The sequence below is a fragment of the Giraffa tippelskirchi genome, chromosome 1, assembly GCF_054371585.1.
Source record: "Giraffa tippelskirchi isolate mGirTip1 chromosome 1, T2T-mGirTip1v1.2.pri, whole genome shotgun sequence".
In the NCBI taxonomy this organism is placed as follows: domain Eukaryota; kingdom Metazoa; phylum Chordata; class Mammalia; order Artiodactyla; family Giraffidae; genus Giraffa; species Giraffa tippelskirchi.
The window spans coordinates 185,282,966-185,308,333 of record NC_137275.1 but is presented as its reverse complement, the minus strand read 5'-3'; the positions used below and the strand labels follow the sequence as shown (position 1 = coordinate 185,308,333).

Genomic DNA, 25,368 nt, shown 5'->3' with positions numbered 1-25,368 from the left:
TGTCCTATAGAAGAGGTGGAGACAGTAGGCCTTCCTGAAGGACTTTTCCAGGCTTCTGGAAGGGAGAAGAAAAGGAACATGGCAAGACTGCAAGTAGATCAAACCAGTCAATCCTAAAGGAAATCAGTCTTGAATATTTATTAGAAGGACTGTTGCTAAAGCTGAAGATCCAATACTTTGGCCACCTGGTACAAAGAACTGACTCATAGAAAAAGACCTTGATGCTGGGAAAGATTGAAGGCAAAAGGAGAAGGGGGCCACAGAGGATGAGATGGTTAGATAGTATCACTGACTCAGTGGACATGAATTTGAGCAAACTCTGGGAGATAGTGGAAGACAAGGAAGCCTGGTGTGTTGCAGTCCATGGGATCACAAAGAGTCAGAGGACTTAGCGACTGCACAACAGCAAGAAGACTGTAAAGGTTGTGAGGTCATTATGAGGCAGTGGAGGGATCTGGAGGTCTGTCCTTTCCAGGTCCCCAGCAAAATCTGGAGGTAGCAGGGTCCCATGAGGGTCCCATAAGCCACCCAGAGACTGTCAGACAGACTGCCCTCAGGGACCGGCTTTCCTCTCCCCAGGAGTCCTGCATGGACAACCATCCTGAGCAGCTGGAGCTTCCTCTAATGGCCAGTCAGGGGAGCGACCATGGTCTGAGTTTGGCCTCAGACTCTGCTCACTCCCTGAATGAGTGATTCTGTGTGGGTATCTTCCCCCTGCTTCATGATACTGCAGGACACACTATCAACCCCAGTCCATGGTCAGAGGCACATGGACTTCAAAGTGAGTGAGGTGGTGCCTGAATCAAGCCTGCTGGAGATCCTTTGAAGGAGGAAATGGTTGAGGACATCCCAGGATAATAATGATAACAATGACATTAGTAATAATAACAAAAGCCAGCTAAGAGTGGTTGAGAGAATTAAAAACTTGTACACAGAAGGTCTTGGCACAGAACAGTTTTTCAGTGCATGTTAATTTCCTTTTTCTTCTCTCCCTCTGGGAGGGCACATGCAAGATCAAACATCCCCCTTCCTAGTCACCCAGATTGCTCCCTGCTCTCCCCTTCTCCTCCCTTGCTTTCCTCTCTGTCCCTCTTTTCTGTTATCTTCTGCTTTCCCTCCCATCCCCCGCATGCAGTTTGCACAGCTCAGCTATTCCTGTCTGCTCTTCCTCACCAGATTCCAAGTGCTGTGGGCACAACCCTGACTCCTACCCAAGCGCTCACATTCGAGTAGACCCACTCCTGTTCCTACAGGTGGGAGAGTGGAGTTCTTCATTATCCCCTTCGTCTTCACAATTTTTCTCTTTGTTATTAGAGAGAGACTTCCGTGTGGTGGAAGAAAAATCATAAGGAAAAAAAAAATCCCAACCCTCAGAAACCTGTTTTCCTTGCTCTGCCAGCCCTCACACATTTCCATTTGGATTGATTGCCTACTGCAGCCTGTGAGCTTTTGAACGTCAAATTTCAAAACGGCAACTTGAAAGAGTGTACATGAAATGAGCGGCTCGATTCTGCCCTCCATGCTGGGGGACATGTGTTCTTGAAGTGCAGGAGCAGCGGGGGGAGTCTTGTCTCTCCCGCCTACATTATCTCCTGAGGCTTTTTGACAAGCCCTTCCTGGGGCACTGACAAGGCGGGGATTTAGAAAGCGTTTGCTACAGGCTGAACTGAACCTTGTATGAGGCATCACGTGGTACCTGCAAGTAACGGATTTGGATTTGGGCTGAAACAGACGGTGCGCTCTCCCCAAGATTCAGGAAGGATGTACATATGGGACCAAAACAAAGTGAAATGCAATTTAAAAACAAAGAACAGAATGAATCATATCCAGGTGCTAACAGAATAGAGATGATGATGGTTACCTGAGTGTGGCCCTCAGGTGACAGTCAGGGACAATGCAGTAACAAGCAGGAAGGCTTCCAGGCAGGAAAATGTACCTAATTTTTTTTTTTCTTATTTAGCATTTTTTATTCTAACTTTTTTTTTTTTTTTACAGTAGGTCCTTTGTGGTTATCTATTTTAAATGTACCAGTGTGTACGTGTCAATGTTAAACTCCCACTCTATCCCTTCCCCTCCCCCCCGTAACGTAAATTCACCAATCAGAATGGCCATCATCCAAAAAATACCTGAAATTTAATACAGACACATCTGAACTCAATCTCTTCCACTGAAACTTGCTCTCTATTCTGTAACAATCCCTGTCTCTTAAAGTCAATAACTATGTATTTAGTCACCTAGCTAGAAAGCTGACTTCTCTTTAATCTCCTGCTACAAGACTATTGGTCGTCACCATATCCTATTGATTCTCTCTCTTAAAAAACTCTAAATGTACATCCCTCTGTCTCAGTCTTTTACAAGAAATACTGTATCATGTTCATCTTCATCTATTTAGGACCTGACTCAGTGCATAGTGCAGAACAGAAGCTTCATGAAGAAGGAGGAGTGAATGACAGAAAGCAGAGTGAGAAAAAAGTGAATGTGGGAATTTGACCTGGGATCTGAGAGCACCAGGATGAGAGAAGATCTTGGACATTTTCAAGTCCAACACTCTCATTCTGCCGGATGCCATATTTGCAGGTAAGAAATGGGGAACTGCCTGCCCAAATTTACACAGGTAGAATTAACTCTAACAGATGGCTTCTAATAGTACAGACTTGAAATCAAGAGGAACCAAAGTGGGTCATGGAAATGAAAATGAAAACCACAATGTTGAACTGGTTAAGTGAGTAGGGATTTGAAAGGATATGTGAGAAAATGAAGCTAAGGATGGGGAGAAAATGCAGAACCATATCTAGTCCTAGTGGAGGAGCCAAAGTGCTAAAGCTGGAAGACTCTGTAGAACCAGGCAGTAAGTCCTACCTGGACCCAGGAGGCAAGAGGCAGCAGGACATGTAGTGAATGGGGTTGGAGAGACAGATAGATTCAGTGAGAGAAAACTAGATTCCGCATCAGTTTTTGAGATGAGTCCTCCTGTAGGAGTCTTTCTTGATGGCCCAGTCTTTACCTTTTACATCTGAGTCCAATTCAATCTTCAGATGGTTATGCTTCATGACTGGCCTTGGAATGACCCTGATAGCAGCCTAAAGATGGGATGAGCTTAGTGTCAGAGATAGGGAGTCTTGTCCAGTAGGGTCTGAAGAACTAGAATGGGGAGTTGAGAAAGTGAGACTGGATTGTTTTGGGAGACATGAGATGTTGAGTTGAATAATTTAGATCCTTTGCTATGAAGAATAGGGTACTGTGATAGTCTCTCAACCTGGAGAATGGCTGCTTTCAACTCAGATCCTTTTTCTCTAGCATCATGCCTGGGCACTCTATTTAAATTGCTATTCCCTTTGCCTGGAATGCTCTTCCCCTGGATGTTCAGTGGTTTGCTCTGTTACCTTCTCATGTCCTTTCTCAAAGGTCATGTTAGGAGCAAAGCCTGGCCTTGCTGTTCTTTTTAAATTTGCCACACCCTCCATGCCTTCTCTATCTGCCCCAAGGTGTGCATCTAGTTGCTCTCATCACCTCTCACCCATTTTAAAGCTGAGTATCAAAACAGGTCATGGAAATGGAGACCACAGTATTGAATTGGTTAAGCAAGTTGAGATTAAAAAGGATACATGAGAAATGATGCAATCACTGAGGATGGGAAGAAAATGCAGAACCAGATCTAGTCATAATTGAGGAACCAGAAAGGTAATCCTAGTGTTTTATTTGTTCATTTTTATCACCACCCATTAGAGTGGAAGCTCTGTGAGGGTGGATGTTGCTGTCTGTTTTGCTCACACCTGTATTTCCAGTGCCTACAATTTACTTGGCACATCTGGGATGCTCAAGAAGCATGTGTAGAATAAAAATAGGGCCATACACATGGAAATTGTTGGGATGGTGAGATAGCTTACAACGTTCTCCTGACCTGCTCTATAATGGGAGTGCCAGAGGAGAACCTAGGATGCAATTGTAAGATTGCCACTGTGTTCAACTAGACAATAACTACTTCATCTTGATTTCACCATCTCCCATCCTGGCTCTACCCCAACATTTAGAGCTGGCTCCTTCCTTATCTAATGTCTTGTATTGGTCCCAACTAAGCAGAAATTGGCACTAGGGTGTTCTCCACCACAAATTATACCTCCTCAGACCCTCAGCCTCTATTAAACTGATGGGTAAGGCTTCCCTGGTGGCTCAGATGGTAAAGAATCTGTCTGCAATGCAGGAGCCCAGGTTCAATCCCTGGGTCGGGAGGATCACCTGGAGAAAGGAATAGCAACTCACTCCAGTATTCTTGCCTGGAGAATTTCATGGACAGAGGAGACTGGCAGGCTACAGTCCATGGAGTCACAAAGAGTCAGACATGACTGAGAAACTAACACTTTAACTTTCAAGGCACCAATGAGAAGAGAGATTCTACTCTTTCCCTGCCTTTTCTGTAAATGATCTTCTTTTGGTAAGTTATCCTCTTTTTCCTGGTGTAGAGGGGTTCTTTGGGCTTCCCCAGTGGTAAAGAATCCACCTGCCAAAGCAGGAGACTTGGCTTCGATCCCTGGGTCAGTAAGATCCCCTGGAGGAGGAAATGGCAACCCACTCTAGTCTTCTTGCTGAAATAATCCCATGGATAGAGGAGCCTGGTGACCTATAGCCCATGGGGTTACAAAGAGTCAGAAATGACTGAGGACACACACACTAAGAGATTCTGGCCAGGTGAGGGTTTGTGGGAAATGACGGAAAAGCAGAGACTATCCCCCCAACTCTGTACCCTTCTATGTCTTACAGAACTGGGTCCCCCATGTGCTCACTTAATAAATACATATGTGTCAACATAAAGAAAAAGTGGTAGACATGACTTGAGCAAAAGAGATGTTTGAAAAGTAGTTTGTCTCAGATGATACTGTCTACATGGTACTTGCTTCCTCACCCAAACCCTGAAAAAATGAATCAGACTCTCTCCCTTTCTAAAAAAATTTTATTAAGCTTTGGGTGATGTGTATCCAACACATAATTGGTGATCAAAGGTTGGTGATGTGCCAATGTTTCAGGTAGAAATTAGGATAGAGACTTCCTGGCTCTGGTCTTTTCTCTATTTTCTCTAGACCACTGTGGGTTTTTTTTTCCCCTTATAGTTGCTGTTACACTCCTGGAAATGTTTGATTATTCTGGAGAGTGCCAGCTGTGAAACCCAGCCTACAGAAGTTCCCTTCACACAAAGCCTCTATCCAAACACACACAACAGTCCTGAAGCTGTCTTTTCTCTCCCTGCCTCTCCTGTTTGTGAGGACCTCTGCTCTTTCTCTGGCAACATTATCATTGGTTATTCACTGCAGGTCACTCCCTGAATTCTTCTATCAATTTAACAAGCATTCATTGCATACCTCCAGTTTGCTGAGCGCTGGAGATATAAAGATCAATTAGCTTTGACCTCTACCCTCTGATGATCTGGTGGGCAAGTAGACGTGGGGTCAGACGAGTGTGCTGAGTGCTCTGCACAGGCAGGGAGAAGCACTTTGGAAGCATACAATGGTGGGATGATCATCTGCCTGGTGGTCCAGAAGGTGTCACAAAGCAGGTGACTTTTAAGAAGGGTCTCTAATAATCCAAGTTTCCTTTTTGTTTGACTACTGAGCCTGCTTCAGTCCTGAGAATCTCTAAATGTATTTCACAACCCCTGGAAGGGGTTCCAGCAGGCTCTCCCATGATTCTGTCTCTTTCTGTCAATTTCAGAGACTTAAAGAGTCTCAGCTCTTCTTTTACTTCATTTCTTCCTGTGATACTTCACTCCTCTCCGGATACACTCAGCCGGGCATTCACAAGCCTATTCATTTTCTCCTGAATCTCTGGAGAATTCAGGCTTCTCACTGTTGGGGTATGTGGCCATCTCCTCTACACTTCACCTTCGTTGGTTACCTTCTCTCTGAAGAGGTGAGCTGCAGAGTAGACTTGGATGTGTTTCACCATTTATGGATGGACGAGATACTACTTTCAAGAGTAGTAACCCCCAGTCTTCTTGTACATTCAGAAATTCAGGACTCTGATTGCTATTCCTCCTCAATGGACACACTGCTCCCTGTTCCCTGATGGGAGTGTTAGGGTAGACACGATTCCTGCCTCTTACTTATCTTAACTTACTTATCCTCTTACTTATCCCTGGACAGCAGTCTTTGGTAGTTAGGGAGAATGGGATAACTTCCTCAGTCTACTCTAGGATGATCATTTTTTAAAACTTTTTTATATTTGTGTTGAGGTATAGCCAATTAACAATTTTGTGATAGTTTCAGGTGAACAGCAAAGGGACTCAGCCAGGTAAATACATGTAATCCATTCCCTGCCAAACTCCCCTTCCACCCAGGCTGGCCACATAATGTTGAGGGAATATTGTATATTCTCTATACAATAGGTCCTTATTGGTTACCCATTTTAAATACTGCAGTTTGTGCATGTCCATCCCAAACTCCCCAACTATCCCTTTTCCCTATCCTTTCTTCTGGCAGCCATAAGTTCATTCTTTAAGTCTGTGAGTCTATTTCTGTTTTGTAAGTAAGTTCATGTGTATGGAATGATCATTTTTGATGGAGGAAGCAGAGTGGTGTGAGAATCATCTAGGTTAGGCTCCTGCAGGAGGCCTTCTTGTCGAAGAATGAACTTTCCAATGTGTTCATCTGAGCCTTTAGGAATCTCCCCTGGAGAAACAATAGTCATCATGCCATAGCCTCCTCTCCCAGCCAGTGGGGAAGGGCACATCCTAGAGGAGAGAGCTGATAAAGTGAGTCTTGGCAGCATAAAACCAAGGTTACTAGGGAATTGAAAGAGGACCCGCTCGAATGGAGCCCGACTAGAATTTATATAGTTGAGTGTGAGGGTCTAGTTCATGAAGCACTCTTTGGAGCTTGATGAGAAGTCTTTAAGTCCCAGCTGCTCCTTGCCTTGGGCAAGTGGAGCCACCAAAGGCATTGCCTGTACTCTTTCCAGAATATCCAAATGTTCAAGGATCCAAGCAAAGATTCAGGTGCTTGATGGAAGGGTGCTGGATGCTGGTTACCTGTTCCTCTAGCAGAACTTCCCCTGGTCAGCAGTGTGGTGACCCACAACCACAGCGACACACAGCTCAGAATCTGAGCTTATACATGAAGGGGGTCTAGTTCAGCTCTCTGTGCTTGTGCTGTTGCTGCTGCCGCTTAGTCGCCTTAGTCATATCCAATTTTTTGTGACCCCATGGACTGTAGCCCTCCAGGCTCCTCTGTCCATGGGATTCTCCAGGAAAGAATACTGGAGTGGGTTGCCATTTCCTCCTCTAGGGGATCATCCCCACCCAGGGATCCAAACCATGTCTCTTACATCTCTTGCATTGGCAGGTGGGTTCTTTACCACCAGCGCCACCTGGGAAGCCCCAGTTTATCTCTCTATGCAATGCTAAGTCAGGGAGTTTGGGAGTATGACTGGATTATATTGATGGAAAGCGAAAGGAAGTGCTGTAATTCTATGAGGATTCATGGACCCTGATGCATGAGGTTGGCCTGCTCTAAAGTCCCAGGGCAATGGGGGGTGTTTGATCCTTGTAGGAAACAGCTCAGGGCTGTACCCTGCTATGAAATTACTGCAGAGACGAAGTTAAGAGCTGGACTTTTAAAAGCAAAGGGAATCCTACATCTGGTGGAACAAAAACAGGTCTGGGAGTCAGGAGATGTGAAAGCCAGCCCTGGTCTGACCCGAGGGGCTCTGTGGCTTCGAGCATGCTCCTTTGTGCCTCTGAGTCTGGTTTTTCCTTCACTGAGGATGAAGACTACTGTTCTATCCAAGTCACGGAGAGTCACCTAGATGAAATGGACTGAACCAGACAAATCAGCTCCCTGTGGGGTGATCTAATTGCTGGCTTTTCAGGAACTTAGCAGAAGCACCTAGACTCATGCCACTCAAAGGGAATAGATATAGTACACATACAATAGTATATGTACAACATATAGTATATGTACAATAGAATATGACAAAAACTCATATAGTCAAAGCTATGCTTTTTCCAGTAGTCATGTACAGATGTGAGAGTTGAACTGTAAAGAAGGCTGAGTGCTGAAGAATTGATGCTATGAACTGTGGTGCTGGAGAAGACTCTTGAGAATCCCTTGAACAGCAAAGAGATCCAACCAGTCAATCCTAAAGGAAACAAACCCTGAATATTCATTGGAAGGAGTGATGCTTAAGCTGAAGCTCCAATACTTTGGCCACCTGATGCAAAGAGCCAACTCATTGGAAAAGACCTGATGCTGGGAAAGATTGAGGGCAGGAGGTGAAGGGGGTGACAGAGGATGAGATGGTTGGATGGCATCACCGACTCAATGGACATGAGTTTGAGCAAACTCCAAGAGATAGTGAAGGACAGAGAAGCCTAGAGTGCTGCAGTCCATGTGGTCACAAAGAATTGGACCTAATTTTTGAGACAGAACAACAACAACAACAAAGTCATTCTGCTATACACCTGAAAGAAATACAACATTGTAAATCAACTATACTCCAATATAAAATATAATTTAAAAACAGAAATATAACATAACCTACAAATGTAGCCACCACCTATGTTCCTTTAAATTTTCAAGTAGCTACATTTTCAAAAAATCAAAATATACAAGTGAAATTAATTTTAATAATACATATTATTCAATACAAAATATCTAAAATATCAGTTCAATGTATAATCAATACAGAAATGATTGATATATTTCACATCCTTTTTTTCCCATGTGACTACTGTGTTGGATGGGCTTCCCAGGTGGCTCTAGTGATAAAGAACTCACCTGCCAATGCAGGAGACATCAGAGATGCTGGTTCAATCCCTGGGTCAGGAAGATCCCCTGGAGAGGGGCATGGCAACCCACTCCAGTATTCTTGCCTGGAGAATCCCATGGACAGGGGAGCCTGGTGGGCTGCAGTCCATAGGGTCACACAGAGTCGGACACGACTAAAGTGGCTACGCAGCAGCAGCAACAGCACATAGGTTTGGTTGCTACGCAGCATGTGGAATCCTCCTGGACCAGAGATCGAACCCATGTCTGCTGCATTGGCATACAGATTCTTAACCACTGGACCACCAATGAAGTCCTGTATGATGTTTTTTGTGTTTTGTTTGTTTTTCTCTCCCTAGCCAAATATATACAGATCTACTGTGGCTCTATTTTCTGATTAAGGCCTGGACAGTACAGTCTTGTATGGTCAGTCACAGTGGGCCTCCCTGCCTCTCCCACTTTGTGCTTCCTTCTCCCCCTGTGCAGGATGGAGCTAAGCCAGTTCATTCTTGACCCACACTGGCTCCAAAGAAGAGTGCAGAAATGAGTGGAAATTAACATGTGTGAAAAAGTCTTGAAGCTTCAATGCCAAGTGTTTAATTATTCATGTGGTTTCTCGTATCCACACACTACCTGGAAGAGGTCTCTGACACAGGACTTCCGAGGGCTCTGATGAACTGACCTGGCAAATAATTTGCTGTGCTCTCATTTCATATGCACCTGCTCTGTGGAGAGAGACATCCAAGGTGTAAACAGGGAAGGGCTGTAACTGCATGAGATTGTACTGATTCCACCTCCAGCATCTCAGGACCCTCGAGGGCCTGTACCATCCAAGTGCTTTCTCCTCCCAGAATCAGAATGACCAGATGACCTTTAAGATTTCAGCCTCCTGGAAGAACTGTGCCTGTTCCCCTTAAAAGCCTTGGTGCGCTGAGCCTCTGTACGAAAACCTGGAGCCATCACGTTTTTAAAAAGCAGCATTTCATAGGGTTGACATGCTTTGTTCACAACAATTTCATTTCTCACCCAGAAGCTTAATTGTATTTTTGTTTAGTAACTCGCATGGGTCTTTTCACTTGCAGACACCACCAGCTTCTGGGAAAGGGCAGACAGGACTTCAAATGATGAAAACAGAGAGGTACAAGGGGTAAGGATCTCACTGGGAGCTTTCCTGGTAGCTCAGTGGTAAAGAATCTGCCTGATGATGCAGGAGATACAGGGGATGCAGATTCAAACCCTGGGTCAGAAAGATCCTCTGGAGGAGGGCGTGGCAACCTACTCCAGTATTCTTGCCTGGAGAATCCCATGGACAGAAGTGCCCGGCGGGCTACAGTCCAAGGAGTCACAAAGAGTCGGACATAACTGAGCAACTAAGCACACAGAGTGATCTCATTATGGATAAGAATAGGTCTGGATACTCAGGAATGAGGAAATATCTCTTCTTTACCCCATACAAATACCTTTTTCTCCCTCATTCATTTCTTTGTTGGGAGGAATAATCCTTTTGGGTACAGATGAGGGAGAAGGGCCTTCTTGCCCAGTCCTTGTTGTTATTCAGTTGCTCATTTGTGTCTGACTCTTTGCTACCCCACGGACTGCAGCACACCAGGCTCCCCTGTTCTTCACCATCTCCCAGAGCTTGCTCAACTCAAGTCCATTGAGTCAGTGATGCCATCCAACCATCTCATCCTCCGTTGTCCGCTTCTCCTCCTGCCTTCAATCTTTCCCAGCATCTTTTCCAATGAGTTGGTTCTTCACATCAGGTGGCCAAAGTATTGGAGCTTCAGCTTCAGCATCAGTCCTTCCAATGAATATTCAGGGCTGATTTCCTTTAGGATTGACTGGTTTGATCTCCTTGCTGTTCAAGAGACTCTCAAGAGTCTTGTCCAGCACCATGATTTGAAGGCATCAGTTCTTCAGCAATCAGCCTTTTTTTATTGTCCTGCTCTCACATCTGTACATGACTACTGGAAAAATCATAGCTTTGACTATACGGACCTTTGTAGGCAAAGTAATGTCTCTGCTTTTTAATATGCTGTCTAGGTTTGTTGTAGCTTTTCTTCCAAGGAGCAAATATCTTTTAATTTCATGGCTGCAGTCACTGTCTACAGTGATTTTGGATTTTTGGCTGCCTAGTCTTAGGAAGCAGAATCCCTGGTCGCTGATAGGAGGTCAGTAGATTCAGATGTCAACTCTCTAATCTAGAGACTTAGCGAGCTGAGGATTGGTGCTCTAGAGTGCCTAACACTGCGCTTGAAACTTGCAGACATGACTGAGAAATTGTTGGGGCTCCGAGAAAGATCTGTGAGACACACATTCAGGCACCCAGGCTGCACTTTCCTTGTGACTTACAGCTAAACAAGCGCATTCTTGGGCATTTAGTCATCACTACAGTCCTGCATATTAAATACTCAGTCACATGTTACAGATCAGAACACAGAAGCTAGAAAAAATTAGGGAAATGTCCCAAGTGATGTGGTTACCTGGTGATTTCACTAGAATGAAAGATACTCCCTGAAAACTTAAAGGAGCTATTGGGAAATTCATAAAAGGACTGCTAACTTTACAAGGTGAAAAGTGGGCATAGGAATCATTTGAACAATACACAGATCTAGAATCCAGGTCTTCCCATGCAGAACTCAGTTTTTCATTGTTATACACATCTGTATTCTCACACATGCTCATAGACACACACACACACACACACACACAGACACACTCACACACACACAGAAACACGGAGTCTATCCCTTTATCCCTGAATCTAAGTGCTTTTGCAATATCTTGGCGCTATTGTCACTCAGGATGTCCTTACCCAAAGCTAGACTAGGAGGACCTAATTCTATAAAATAAATCAAGGTAGCTCTTAAGCATTTTAGGTTGTGTTTGCACATCTTCCCTTAGGTGTCTCAGAAACTGTCCCAAGACCTCCAGATGAGCCTTAATGGAGCCCTTGTCAGTTACGATTCAGGCTGAAGGCAAATACACTCTGAGCTTGCCAAAGGGAAAGAACATAACTGGTTGTACTAGGTTCCTGCCTGGGATCCTCACTAGCATGAAAGTCATTTCTTGGGCACTTGAAGTGAGTAAACAGGATTGGTGAAAGAAGCATTAACTGTACAAGTTAGAAAGTGGGCATAAGGAGGTAGTTACCCTGCATGCAGGCTCAGTTGCTAAGTCATGTCCGACTCTTTTGCAAACCCATGAACTGTAGCCCACTAGGCTCCTCTGTCCATGGGATTTCCTAGCAAGAATATAGAAGTGGATTGTTATTTCCTTCTCCAGGGGATCTTCCCAACCTACGTATCCTCTGTCTCCTGCATTGGCAGGTGGGTTCTTTACCACTGAGCCACCTGGAGCCCCCTACATACTTACCCTATGGAGGACCATATACAGGGGTGAGTGAGGGGTTTGAGCGGAGACCAGGTGAGTAATTGGAAGGCAGATTTTGGAAGGGGGCTGAGGGGGCATTCCCAGCCTTCTGATCATGGTACCAAAGTTAAAGCCACATCAGCTCCTGTTTGTCTGAAGCAGATCCTGTGGCTGGCAGTCGAGGGACCGTGAGATTCTTATGCTTCTTAACATTTGGCTTTGAGGTTATGGTATCAAAAATTGCTTCCAGCTTTTCTTCCATTTATCTCTTGAACCTGACAGTGAGTCTGGGGATCCCAGAGAGCCCATTTGCTGGACTTGTGCTACTGAGCTGAAACATGGCCTTAGCACTTCAGTCTGCTGAGAACAAACTGACTGGTGGAAAGTGGGGTACAGGAGTGGAAGTTAACTCTCACCAACCAGTTACTGCATTCATCCTGGCAAAATCCTAGAAGGCTTCCCCAAAGCAGGGATAAGCAACATTACTTTATTTACACTGTTGGAAATGAAAACTTGAGAGGCCAAGGGATGTTTCTCTAGACACATCATTCAGTAAATGGGTGAGTAACCTTGGCCCCATCCAGCCGAGGGAGGAGGAGAAACTCTGACTGCCACAGGACAAGGCTCTCTGGCCCCCTGCACTGCCCGCCCCCTGGAAACCTGACCTCACCGCACAGCAGTGACCCTGGGATACTCTTGTCTTAGTGGCCTCCATGCCTAGCAGGGCCTGTGCTGAAGGAGTGACCCAAGAGGAAAGTTTATGCAAGTGAGGTTCTGGGAACCCAGAAAGCAAGGACTATTATGAATCCGCCCCACTTGGTCCCAACGCCACGTTACCCAGCATGCAATTCACTGTCTTCAGGACAAAATTCTCTCTTCTTTTCAACCAGGGCAGAAATGGCAGCAAAATTCAAACCAGAGCCCTTACTCCATTTTCCTACAGGTGTTCTTAAGTGAGGAAAGGTGCAATTGTGGACCTGTTTAACAGACACCCCTTACACCTGCCACATAATTCTAAATGGTGGAAAGAACTGCTGAAAGGTGTGGACCAGTTTGAGAAACATCTAGTCAGACACAATTTTGCTGGTCTGTCATGTACTTCCTCTACTCCTCCTTCCATCATTCTTGTTACTGGCATGAGGAAGGAGAAATGGAGGGGGAAGGTGTTACTTCTGCCGGTCAAGCTGAGTGACTGTCTCATGCTGACCCCCCACCCAGTGTGTCCAGGCTGTTGTCTACAGGAGATACGTCTCTCAGTTCCCCCACTTGCCCTTGGGCGTATCACATACGGTCCTCTCTTGATTTTCAGACTCTGGAGCCAGGTTGCTGAGTGTCTTTCCTGGCAGGACCACTGACTCCCTGTGTTCTTAGGCAAGCTACTTAAATTCTGTGTGTTTTTGGCTTCACCACGTGTAAACCAGAGACAGAAATAGAACACGTGTGGCAGGACGGCATGCTGATTGAGCTGTATCTGTAGCATCCTCGGTGCCATGCCTGGTACCCAGAACCGGCTATATTTTTTAAAATTATATTTATTTATTTGGCTGTGTCAGCTCTTAGTTGAGGCATGTGGAGTCTAGTTCCCTGACCAGAGATCAAACCCAGGGCCCCTGTATTAGGACAGCAAAGTCTTAGCCACGGAACCACCAGGGAAGTCCCCAGAATTGGCTGTTGAAGTGAGACCTGGATAAATGATGCTTTGGCTCAGTGTGCCCTATTTTCACTGCTTCCTTCTCTGGACACTTGCTCTCATTTCCCAGGGAGACGTTCCTTCTGGTTGCAGGCCTTTTCAAAGCCACATGCCTGGCTCCCTGGGGCTTCAGTGGGGGAGTGTGGGATGAACCCCTTGGCAGGCACAGAACTGGCTCAGGCTTGAGCCCACTGGCTTCCCTCTCGTCTCTCATCCACCTTGCCTTCCCCTGCTGATCAGAGTTCACCCGCCTGCCCTCTCTGTGCCTTAGACTGGGGATGTTTTCTTTGTGCCTGTGTGATTCTCGGTAAATTTCTTCTCTAGACCTCATGCATCCACAGGCACAATCATTTCTATTTCCTTGCCTTCTGATCTCTGGATGTGTTCTGTCCTGGAGATGAAGGTCCCTGACACCTGAAGACCCACTGGATTACTGGTTCAACGTCTCCTTGGTCACATCGTCTCAGCCCTTGTCCCACTAGTGTGGCCCTGCCCCCACCCCACTGCTTGTTAACTGAGCACAAGATCATCAAAGATGCCCACAGACAAGGTGGATGAAAGACACTCAGTAGAACCCGATTATTCAGGAGGCATCACCATCCCTTTAAGGATACTCTGAGAAGGCTGGTCAGCAGAGGTTTGTTTTCTGTCTGCTCTTAATAAAATTTCCTATTAATTAAGCAGAGTGGTATGGGCTGCAGCCCCACTCACATTATCTGGCCTTTTATTTTGTGGTTACGTGGCAGTAGGAGCTCTGGAATTATACACTGGGCTCTAATATTTCAAGACCCAACAGGAACAAATATGCAATTACATAGTTCAGTGGTGCAGGGCCACAGAAGTGTGGAGTGGGACATCCTTTCCTGTGAAAGGAAACCTTAGGCCCTGGACTTGAGTGCCCTCCGAGTCAGGGAATCCCCCCCCTGCAGCCAGCATGTGGCTCCACCTGCCTCTGGCTGGAGCATCAGGAACCCTTCCAGATCCTTCAGGACATGAGGGGCACAGGGAGGGGAGGGGGGACCCCACACTGTGTGCCGGGGCCATGTCCTAGGGTCCTTACAGCCATCTGTAGGTAGAGAGAGAGCAGGTGGCTCAGAGACGTGGCCTCTGACACTGAACCACTTAGGTCATGTGTGTCGCTTTGTCATGTGTTCATTTTGTGTTCACTTTTCTGAACTAGGTCTGCCCTCATCACCTAGCCTGCTTCAATGCTTGTAGGAGATGGTCCAAATCAAAAGGTTTTTTTCTTTGCCTCTAGATGAGGCAACTATATGGCTCAGAGAGGTTAAGGAACTTGACCAAAGTCACACAGCTATTAAGGGGAGGTAGTAATGATTCTAGTCCCTAGCATGTCCAGTCCCTTGTTTCCATATCCCTTAGTTCTCTGACAGAAAGGTAGCAGAATCAGTTGTGCTACATGTCCATACCAGGGTCCAGTTATAGCATTCTGTGCCTGACTTTATTCGCAAAGGACAACCTGCTTGAAATTGAAGGGACACACCCAGGACATCTTGCCAAAGTCATGAGATTCTTCCAGTCCTTGTGGCTTCTCTGAGCCCCACATTCAAAGTGAGAGCAGGAAAACACAGCATCTCAGACCATCCTTTCCTGAAGGGTCTGACAGAATCATCTGTGTGGGTGTGTGTGAACGTGTGTGTGAGCATGTGAGTTTCTGTGTGAGTGATTGTGTGTATGTGACCATGCGTGTGTGTTAAGAGCACGCACATGTGTATGTGTATATATGTGTGAGTGTGTCTGTGTGTGCTGTTGCAAGCAGGTGTCTGTTGCATCCAGGAAGGAATCACCCAGCCGGAGGTTTCCATGGTAGCTGAGATACCCGCTGGTCCCTAAATAATTAACCAGCCAGAGCTTTTAAATACATTTCAAAACAAATACTCATTTCCCTTTAATGTGATGCTGATTTCCCCTTTTACTCAAGGCCTGAGGCTATGTCAGCTGACTGCAATTCTTGCTCTGATGTGGTGGCAGCATCTTGGGTTGTCGTGGAAGCCACGCCTGCTGTCAGAGTCCAGCCTCTTACTTCACCTTGTCCAGAGGAAGGAAAAAGGGTGAGCAGGAGGAATTTCTGTTTTTGCTCCTCTTCTCAAGGTGCCACTGGGACATCTCAGGCTCGGGGGCAGCTTTGCCCCTGCACTCACCTTAGTTGCTAGCTGTCCAACAGGCAGGTTTCTCGGAGTGATTTTCTCCTGCCAATAGCTTCAAAAGATAAGTATATCTTGGCACACAGCCTTTGGGATCACTTCTTTTTCTAGTGACAGTTTCCCCTGAACAAGGGGAGTGGACACAATCTGCCCTTCCCCTTGTATTTCATCTATTTATGTCCATCCTCACATCTGCAGGCGTAGGTACCACCCCGAGGCAGTCTCTGCCTGAAATCCACTTTCCCTTTGCCTCCTTAGGAGCCTAGAGCCCCATGCAGCTGGGTTCTGTGTGTATGAAGGTGGAATAAGGAAAGGGATTTCAAAATCCTTTGTGTTTTGTCTATTCTGGGCCTGATGTCTGATCTTTTTTGGCTTCATTGTTATTTGGGTCAGTGAGTGACATTTGGGAATCTCAAAACCAGCATCAGTGGCAAGACTTGTGGACCACGGCTCTCACCTCTAGGGGGTGTACCAGGCTGTGATGGCCTCCTTTGGTGGGCCATCTGGGTCACCAGTCACCATCCCCAAAAGGATGTCCAATCAAGGAAGACCGTGGTGATGCTTCTGGGCCGTACATCGATGATAACAATACAAATGATGCAGTCAGTATCTTGTTTCTTCCCTGTCCTTTCCATCCTTTCACACACTCATTCAATAGACGTTTGTTGGACACCTATTATATTCCAGGCAGAAAAAAAATGCAGATATGTAAGTCACAGCCTCTGCCTTCAAGGGATGCACAGAGCCAGGAACCAAAGAGCAAGAACTGTACTGTGTGGTCAATCTTATGACCGGGCAGAGAGGAAGCAGGGAGGAGGAGAAGCTGGGCCGAGCCTGGGAGGAAGCACAGGACTTGGTATATCCTTGGTGAAGGAGGGGCAGGGATGGGAACCTGAGATACCTCTCTTGACCATCCTTCACCTTCACTCCCTGTGTCCAGGGGCACAGTTAGACCTTCCACTGAGGATCAGTTCCCTTAAGTGTCTCTCCAAACTCACCGCTTCTCTCCTGAAAGCATCTCTTTCTTCCCAGGCTACTCACCTTCTGTGCATCTCATATCTGGCATTTTGGTTCCCTTGGCAATGCCCTGAGGTCAAGGAGATCAGCAGCCACTCCTCGCAAGCTGACCTGGCCTGGAGTCTAATCACAGTTTTGAGGAGGACGTACTTTGCCACAAGTGCTCCAAAGCAGAAGCCCTAGCTTTATCCCTCTGGAACACACATTGCAGCTGGGGAAACAAGCATGCAGTGACCAGCAATATTTCCAAGTTACGCACGTAGAGTCCAGGTTACCTGTGCACTCAAAAGGAAACAGAGCTAAAGAACTTTTAAAAGAGTTGTGACAAGGATCTAAACATAAATGACCACAATCTGCATTTTCACAGCACACTGCAATTTGTGAAGTTCTTTTTCTTTTAAAGAATTTTTTTGATGTGAACCATTTTTAAAGTCTTTATTGGATTTGTTACACCATTGCTTCTGTTTTACATTTTGTCTTTTTGGCTGTCAGGCTTGTGGGATTTTAGCTCCCTGACCAGGGATCAAACCCACATCCCCTGCGTTGGAAGGCGAAGTCTTAATTGCTGGACTGCCAGGAAAGTCCCAGTTTGTGAAGTTCTTTAACATGCCTCCTTACTGGTTTCTCAAGGCAACCGGTTGTACTGTGGTTGTACAAGCACTTTTATTGAACAGTCAAAGAAACAGTGCCTCTCAGAGGGCCAGTAACTTGCTTAATCTGGACACAGTGATGAAGCTCGGTCCAGAGTCCACAATCTAGGGTCAGAGTCCTGCAATACTTTGCTCCATATTTGCATGGGTTGATGAAAAGAGAAGAAAGTCAAGCAAGGAAAGAAGTAAGTATGAGGACAGCACCAAATGGGGTATGACCATGACTATGAGATGTCCTCAGACAAGTCTCCCTCCAATCCAAGCCTAGTTAGGTAATGAACCCTGCCCCAGCCAAGGGTTCCTTGAGGTTTAGCACATGGTTACATAGGATTTTAGATGGGAATATTAAAAAGGCAGGGGGACAGTGGTAAGTGCACAACGTCCTAGGCTAACTGTCTTCTTGTAGTGTCTGCTGAACCAAATGAATGGGGAAAACACAAACAAGAACACATAAGGAGTAGAATTTATGTTAATTTCCCATCAATTTCTAAAAAAAAATATTTTACTATGGAACATTTCAAAGGTGTATAAAAGCAGGAAGATCCCCATTCATTTTCTTTTTTAAAATTTTATTTATTTATTTAGCTTTGGCTGTGCTGGGTCTTCATTGCTGTGCACAGGTTTTCTCTAGTTTCAGTGAGTGATGGCTACTGTTCATTGTGGTGCTTGGGTTTCTCATTTCTCTTATTGTGGAGCACAGGCTCTAGGGCGCTCGGACTTCAGCAGTTGCAGCTTGAGGACTCTAGAGCACAGGCTCAGTAGTTGTGGTGCTCGGGTTTGGTTGCCCCACGCCATGTGGAATCTTTCCGGACCTAGGATCGAACCTGTGTCCCCTGCATTAGCAGCTGAATTCTTAACCACTGGACCACCAGGGAAGTCCGGCCCACTCATTTTCTTAACTTTTCATTTTGAGACACACATGCCACTGTAAGAAATAAGACAGAGAGATCAGTTTATCCTTCATCTGGTTTCTCTTAATGGTAATATCTTGCAAAACCATGAAATGATATGATGACTAAGAAATTAATGCTGATACAACCAGTCAAATTTACTCAGATTTCACCAGTTTCAAGTACACTCATTTGTACGTATGGGTGTGTATTTAGTTCTATGTCACTTGTAGTATGTGTGAATTCTGCATATATCAACTTGTATGGATCTCTCCTCATCTTTCTATAGCCACAGCCACCTCCCTATCACATCCTCCTCCCTAACCCCTGGCAACCATAATCTACTATCCATCTCTGTGATTGCATCATTTCAATAATTTTCTATGTTAATAGTCTACACAAATATATATGTTATGTACATTTATTAGTATGTTATATAAATTAATATATTGATACCAGGTAAGGTAGACTTCAGAGCAAAGAAAATTACTGGACAAAAGGTACATTTTGTTGTTGTTAAGTCACTAAGTCGTGTTTGACTCTTGCAACCCTGCCCTATAGCATGCCAGATTCCTCTGTTCATGGGATTCCCAGGCAAGAATACTGGAGTGGGTTGCCATTTCCTTCTCCAGGGGATCTATAAAATGTACATTATATAAGGATAAAAGGATCAATCCACCAGAAAAACATAAAAATTCTAAATGTATATGTACCAGGCAGCAGAGTTTCATACTACATGAAGCAAATAATCAATAGTTAAGAAAGGAGATATAGACAGTCTGCAGTTACAGTTGGAAGCTTTACCATCTCCACTTTTAACAACTAGTAAAACTACTAGTCAAAATATCAGCAAGGATATAGAAGAAATTATCAACATAGCCAACCTATAGGATAAATTGTCATATATGGAACACCATCTGTCAGCAGCAGAATACAATTTTTGTTGAGGAGCCATGAAACATTCAACATGATAATTGTGTCCTTAAAAAACCTCAACATTTCAAAGAATTAACATCATAAAATGTGCTTAACATCATCAGCCATTAGTAAAATAAAAATTGATACCACAGAAGATATTACCGCATAACTAACAGAATGACTAAAATAAAAAATAGTGACAACACCAAATGCTGGTGATGACACAAAGAAACAATTACTCATATATTAATGGTGAGAATGCAAAATTGTATAGCAACTCTGGAAAATAGCCATTTCTTGCAAAGCTAAACATGCTCTTATCATACAACTCAGAAATTATACTCCAGGACATTTATCCCCCCAAATACAAAACTGAACGTTCACATAAACACCTATGCAGAAATGTTCATAGCAACTTTATTCATAGTTGCTATGAATATTTGGAAGGTCCGAAACCCTCTGAAATATGCATATTCAGAGGGTCCCAAACTGGAGCCTCTCCAAATGTTCTTCAGTGGGTGAATGGTTAGATGTATATATTCCTTCCATGGAATACTACTCAGCAACAAAAAGAAACTAACATTAATATAGGTAGGGCTTCCTTGGTGGCTCAATGGTAAAAGAATCTACCTGCAATGCAGGGGACACGGGTTTGATCCCTGGATTGGGATGATCTCCTGGAGAAGGAAATGGCAACCCACTCCAGTATTCTTGCCTGCAGAATCCCATGGACAGAGGAGCCTGGTGGGCTACAGTTTATGGTGTCACAGAGTGTCAGACATGATTGAAGCGACTTAGCACTCATGCATCCAATGTTAAGAAACAACACCGAAAAATATTGCTCTAATGCCAAAATTCCTGCCCAACTGTTTATATGGATTATAGTCCTAAAAAAGATGACATCCACCATTCTACCATATGACTTCATGGCTCACCCTTCTGCCACCTTAAGGTAGAAATGGCTCTGGATCAAGGCTGATATATCTCAAGCAATTATAAAACAAATTAGAAAGTCATGAACTATTAGAGGGATAAGTTCAGCAGTTCACAACTATGGTCGAACAGCAGAAGAATCTGGGAGCTCTAAAGTAAATTGATGTCTGAGACTCACCCCTAGGGGTGATTCTACTTTATTTGGCTTAAGAAGGGACCCAGGCATTGTTATTTTTTAAAATTTCCCCAAATGATGCTGAAGTGCAGCCAGGTTTGAGAACCACTGATGAATCTGAGATCATTTTACAGATGAGGAAACTTTGATCCCCCAGAAGTGAAATAAATAACCCAAGGTAAGTTACATGGCTGTATTTCTTAGAGTTGTCTCCCAAATCCTAGGACCTTTCCCCCATTTATGTTTCTTTCAGATTCTTATCACCTTCATCCTCCTCCCCAACCTTTAAGGTATGAAGAACCGTTTAATTGTTCCCATTGTAGGGATAACAAAACTGGGCCACCTGAAGACATAGTGATGTTCTTAATTTAGACTTCGCAGATTGTGGCAGAGGAAAACCACAAAAGTGCCCTCTTAAGTTTTAAACCAGTAAGAATTCTTAAAAGGAATGTTGGGTGTTCTTTGACCAACCCACATTATTGAGAGACACACTATGCACTCAAGCACAGGAAGGGCTACTGAGCTCTCTGAGATCTCCCTCCAGGCCAGTTTCTCTAGCATCTGTTTAACATAACTCATTAAAGTATCCCCTAATTTCCATAGATTTTAATCTGTTACTTCCAGCACCTATTGGATCTTGATCTGCACCCTATTTGTATTTGTCTCTTACTAGGAATGAGAACAAACAGCCCCTGCCCTTCTCACTTTTGAAGTGGCTTATTTACAACTGCATTTTAGTGCAAATTGAACCATTTATTCATTAGTTTTGATGTGTCCCTTTCAATGCCTGGTTGCCATCAGAGATGCTATCATCATTCACCAAGGCATTCTGGGGTGTCTACATTTTATTAAAAATGGTTTGTAACAGAGTGAGGATGTGAAAATTGTGGATGTGAAGGAAAGGAGTGATCATGACAACAGTCATGAAACAAGCTAAACCAGCACCAGAGATCTTGGACCCTTGAGGCTCTTGGCATTAAGGAGGTTCCTGAGTAGAGACTGGCAGAGGGCCGTTGAGTAAGTAGTTAGGCCTTCTCTAAGCAATTCTCAGAAGGGCAGCATGAGAAGCCCAAATGTCCAAACAGAGTGAAAAATAAAACTCTTCTTCAGGCTTGTAGACTCTTTGGCATCTGTCTTGATGTCATCTCTGCTTGGAAAGTAAATGCCTTCATTTTTGTTTCTCAGCCACATCATTTAATAACAAGGATCTGTGAATTTTAACAGATCCACATCAGAAAATATTAGTGGTGTAATTTTTGGTGTCTATGTTGTCATTGCTTTGCTTTTATTTTTTATTTTTCAAGTTGAAATTGGTCCTTGTCTTTAAGCCAAGTGAAATGATGTGTAGAATCAAGAGGAGAAAACTTTAGGAAGATGTGTCTCCCCAAAGGCAGTTTACAGTGATGGAAAGGCTCAGATTTGGGCAAGAATCCCTGGGCTTGGATCTGACACTTGCTAGACTGAGGTCCAATTCGGTTTGTTTGAGTTACTGATATACACAGAACTAGGCTGTGTGCATGTTAAGTCATTTCATCCATGTCTGACTCTGTGCAACCCTAGGGACTGCAGCCTGCCAGGCTCCTCTGTCCATGGGATTCTCTAGGCAAGAATACTGGAGTGGGTTACTATGCCCTCCTCCAGCAGATCTTCCCACCCCAGGGATTGAACCCCCATCTTCTATGTCTAACCTGAATTGGCAGGCGAGTTCTTTACCACTAGTGCCACTTGGGAAGCCCAAATATATATTTAAGTGCATACTAAATATATATTTAAATACATATTAAATATATATATATTTTTTCTATTTTTTAACTTTATAATATATTTTATATACAATTATATTTTACCACTGTGTTGATATAAAGACAAACATCATCCAGCCTGTATTATATTCATTTTATTCTTCCTATTTGAAAAGAAATTAAAATATTTTTGTGGCCCTTAAACATAGAGTGGGCCCCAGGCACCATGCCTACAACAATGGCTGAAAGAACAGACTTAAAGTTGATCTCTGCTCCCAGAACCAAACAGTGCTCTCCCCGTGGCAGCCTTCTAGAATTACTGCTTCTGTCTTGCTAGAGACTCTGAACATAGGTGATTTCAGCTTGAAAACCAGAAACCGATGTATTCTGGGTGAACGCAAGAATGTCTAGCCTAAGAAAATCCCCTTGGGAGCAGAAAGCCGAGTAAAACTCTCATAGAGTAAATGAAGGAATAGGTGACTGCTTTAAATAGGAGGGTACATTTCACCCGTGTTTTAAGAGAAGATAATCTGGAAATTAGAATCAAAGGGTGTGTTTACTTGATAAAATGCCAACTGATAGCTGCCTAATCAAACAAGGGCAGAAAATACCAGGGCATTCAAATCCAAAGAAAGGATGAATGAGAACCTAAGGCCGAGTGTCAGATGCTTTTATAGATACACACAGCAATTGAGTTAGGTTTAAAAACAATAATGAGCTAGTGCCACCATTTAATGGATCACCTGCAAAATGTAAGGCGTTTAAATGTATTATCTCTGACTCTCACCAAAGTAGGTATTTTAGCTCCATTTTGAGGAAATGGAGGGAGAGCGATTAAGTGACTTCTGAAGACCAGAGCACCTGTGATTTGGCTGCTACGTGGCCTCGGCTTACTTTCCAACCTTGCCAGGATCTGGTTTCCCAAATGTTAAGTGTAGCTGGTGGTATACATGAGATAATAGGCAAATGCATGGGGTCTTAAAGTTGTTTTAAATTATATTGGGTTGGCCAAGTTTGTTTGGGTTTTCCATAAGATGTAATGGAAAGACCCAAGCGAACATTTTAGCCAACCCAATATTTTGGGAAGAAATTGATGAGAATAATTTTATTCTTAAAACTCCACTGCTCAAAGCTTCATGGAATTTCCAAACAAGTCATGGCAAGTAAGAGAATGGAATTTCAAACTGTGGTGCTACTTCATCAGCTTGCCAGTGGATGCCCAAGGAGACACACCTAGGGTGATCAACTCCTAGTTTGCCCAGGACGTTCCAGATTTTAGCACTGAACATCCTGAGTCCCTGGAAACCCCTTGGTTCTGGGCAAACTGGGACAGTTGATCATCCTGGACACACTTTCCTAACCAGCCTCTGGTTCCCACTGAAACCAGAAGGGGACTTCTTAGGAGTCAGGTGATTAATCCTCATAATGACCTTCAGAGTGTGTCTGCAATATTCTTGTCATGGGTAAGGAAAGTGAGCCCAGAGAGGCACAGACAACTGCTCAAGGTGGCCCAACGCTGAAGTGAGACCTGAAGCCACGTCTTGGTCTCAGGTGCGTGAACTTCCCTTTACACCACGCTTCAGGAAACACTTCCTGGCTGAGAAGACTGTAGTTTTAAGTAGCATCTGTTGTGCCAGACCCCGGTTTGGGCCCCGAGCTGAGAAGATCCCCAGCTGCCACTGCGGTAGCGACAGGATAAGGTTAATTTGGTACAGACAGGACACGGTTAATGGGGAAGGGTCTCCAGTCGCAGGAAGACACCATCATGATCTTTCATATCAGGGGAGGCGGGTGGGAAGCTTGCCTGGAAGTGGGTGGGAGGAGAAGGTTCTTCTGGAGCCTGCCGGCCCTGCTTTATTATTAGGTTAATTGAAACCATAAAAGCAAACTCAGATTTGCATTAAAGCCCTGCATAGCAGATGGCGACAAGTTCTGAGCATCATAAAAAGAGGATTGGAAGTTATAAAACGTCTTGGGCTCCTCTGTGCCGGAGTGCTGAAAGAAAGGCATTGTGGGAGGCGGTGGCCTGCACCCCTCACAGCCCTGCGAACCAGCTTCTGGGCCTGCATGACCTAGGTCCTGCACACCATCCACATCTCCTCCCAGCACCACACAACTTCTCCAACCAGAGTGGGTTATTGCCACCAGGGGTTTCAAGGCCTAGAAATAGTCACAGCACCTTTCCCTGTGCTCTTTCTCAAAGAGTATGTTCACATCCGCTTTCTGTGGGGTTGATGAGAGTTGCCCATAGCCTGTCTCCATTTCATTTGTGTCACCTTTCTCTTTTCATCTGGAACTATCCTTGCACCCATCACAGGGCCCACCTTGTCTCTTTCCCATAGCTGCCTTTCTGGGAGGTCCTAGACTTCAAATGTACCTCTTCCTTCTTCCTGGTCCATGAAATCTGCCACTCCTCATTGTTCACAAGGAAGCTGACCCACCAGGATGGGACATGATGAACTGATTCCCACTCTGTTCGTGGTGAATAGTTTTCCCTCAGTATCCCTTCTCATCCTCACATACAGCAGATCACCCTGCCTCCTCTGTACCTGGAAAAATAGAATCCTTTATATACCAAGCTCCAAGAACATCAGTGATCTCAGGGGAAAGGACACCCAACTTGTCACACTACCTTCTGGACTTTGCCCCATCCGTTATCTTTCTCCTGCATTTTGATTTTTCCCCTTCTCCTCTTGCACTTTTTCCCTGCTTCCATCCTGCCTCCTCTCCTCCCTGACCTCATTCTATCTTCAGCCCCTCCTCAAGCCTCTCCATGGAGTCATAGTTTCCTGCAGCCTCTGCTTATTCCTTGTCAACACCACTTCACTGCAATGCCATCCATGTCACCCACTGTCAAGTCCCAGGGGCTATTGGAATGTCTCCTCTCTGTTGTTCCTTCAACACCTTCCCTGTAAGTCTGACTGACTCCTTTTCCCGTATGCAATTCCAAGTACAACAATAGGATGTGTGCCTGCTCAGTCACTCAGTCATGTTCAACACTTTGGGACCCCATGGACTGTAACCCCACCAGTCTACTCTGTCCATGGGGTTTCCCAGGCAAGAATA

The 25,368-nt window shown here is 44.7% G+C and overlaps 1 protein-coding gene across 1 annotated transcript; it reads left to right on the top strand.

Annotated features, from left to right (window-relative positions):
* Positions 1 to 479: 479 nt before the first annotated feature.
* LOC145538611 (uncharacterized) lies at positions 480 to 17,414 on the top strand. The gene is made up of 5 exons (XM_081570940.1): positions 480 to 699; positions 2,393 to 2,577; positions 9,836 to 9,900; positions 15,755 to 15,884; positions 17,010 to 17,414. Exons 2-5 carry the CDS (start codon positions 2,563 to 2,565, stop codon positions 17,175 to 17,177), a joined length of 378 nt encoding a protein of 125 aa, XP_081427066.1. The 5' UTR covers positions 480 to 699; positions 2,393 to 2,562; the 3' UTR covers positions 17,178 to 17,414.
* Positions 17,415 to 25,368: the final 7,954 nt, after the last annotated feature.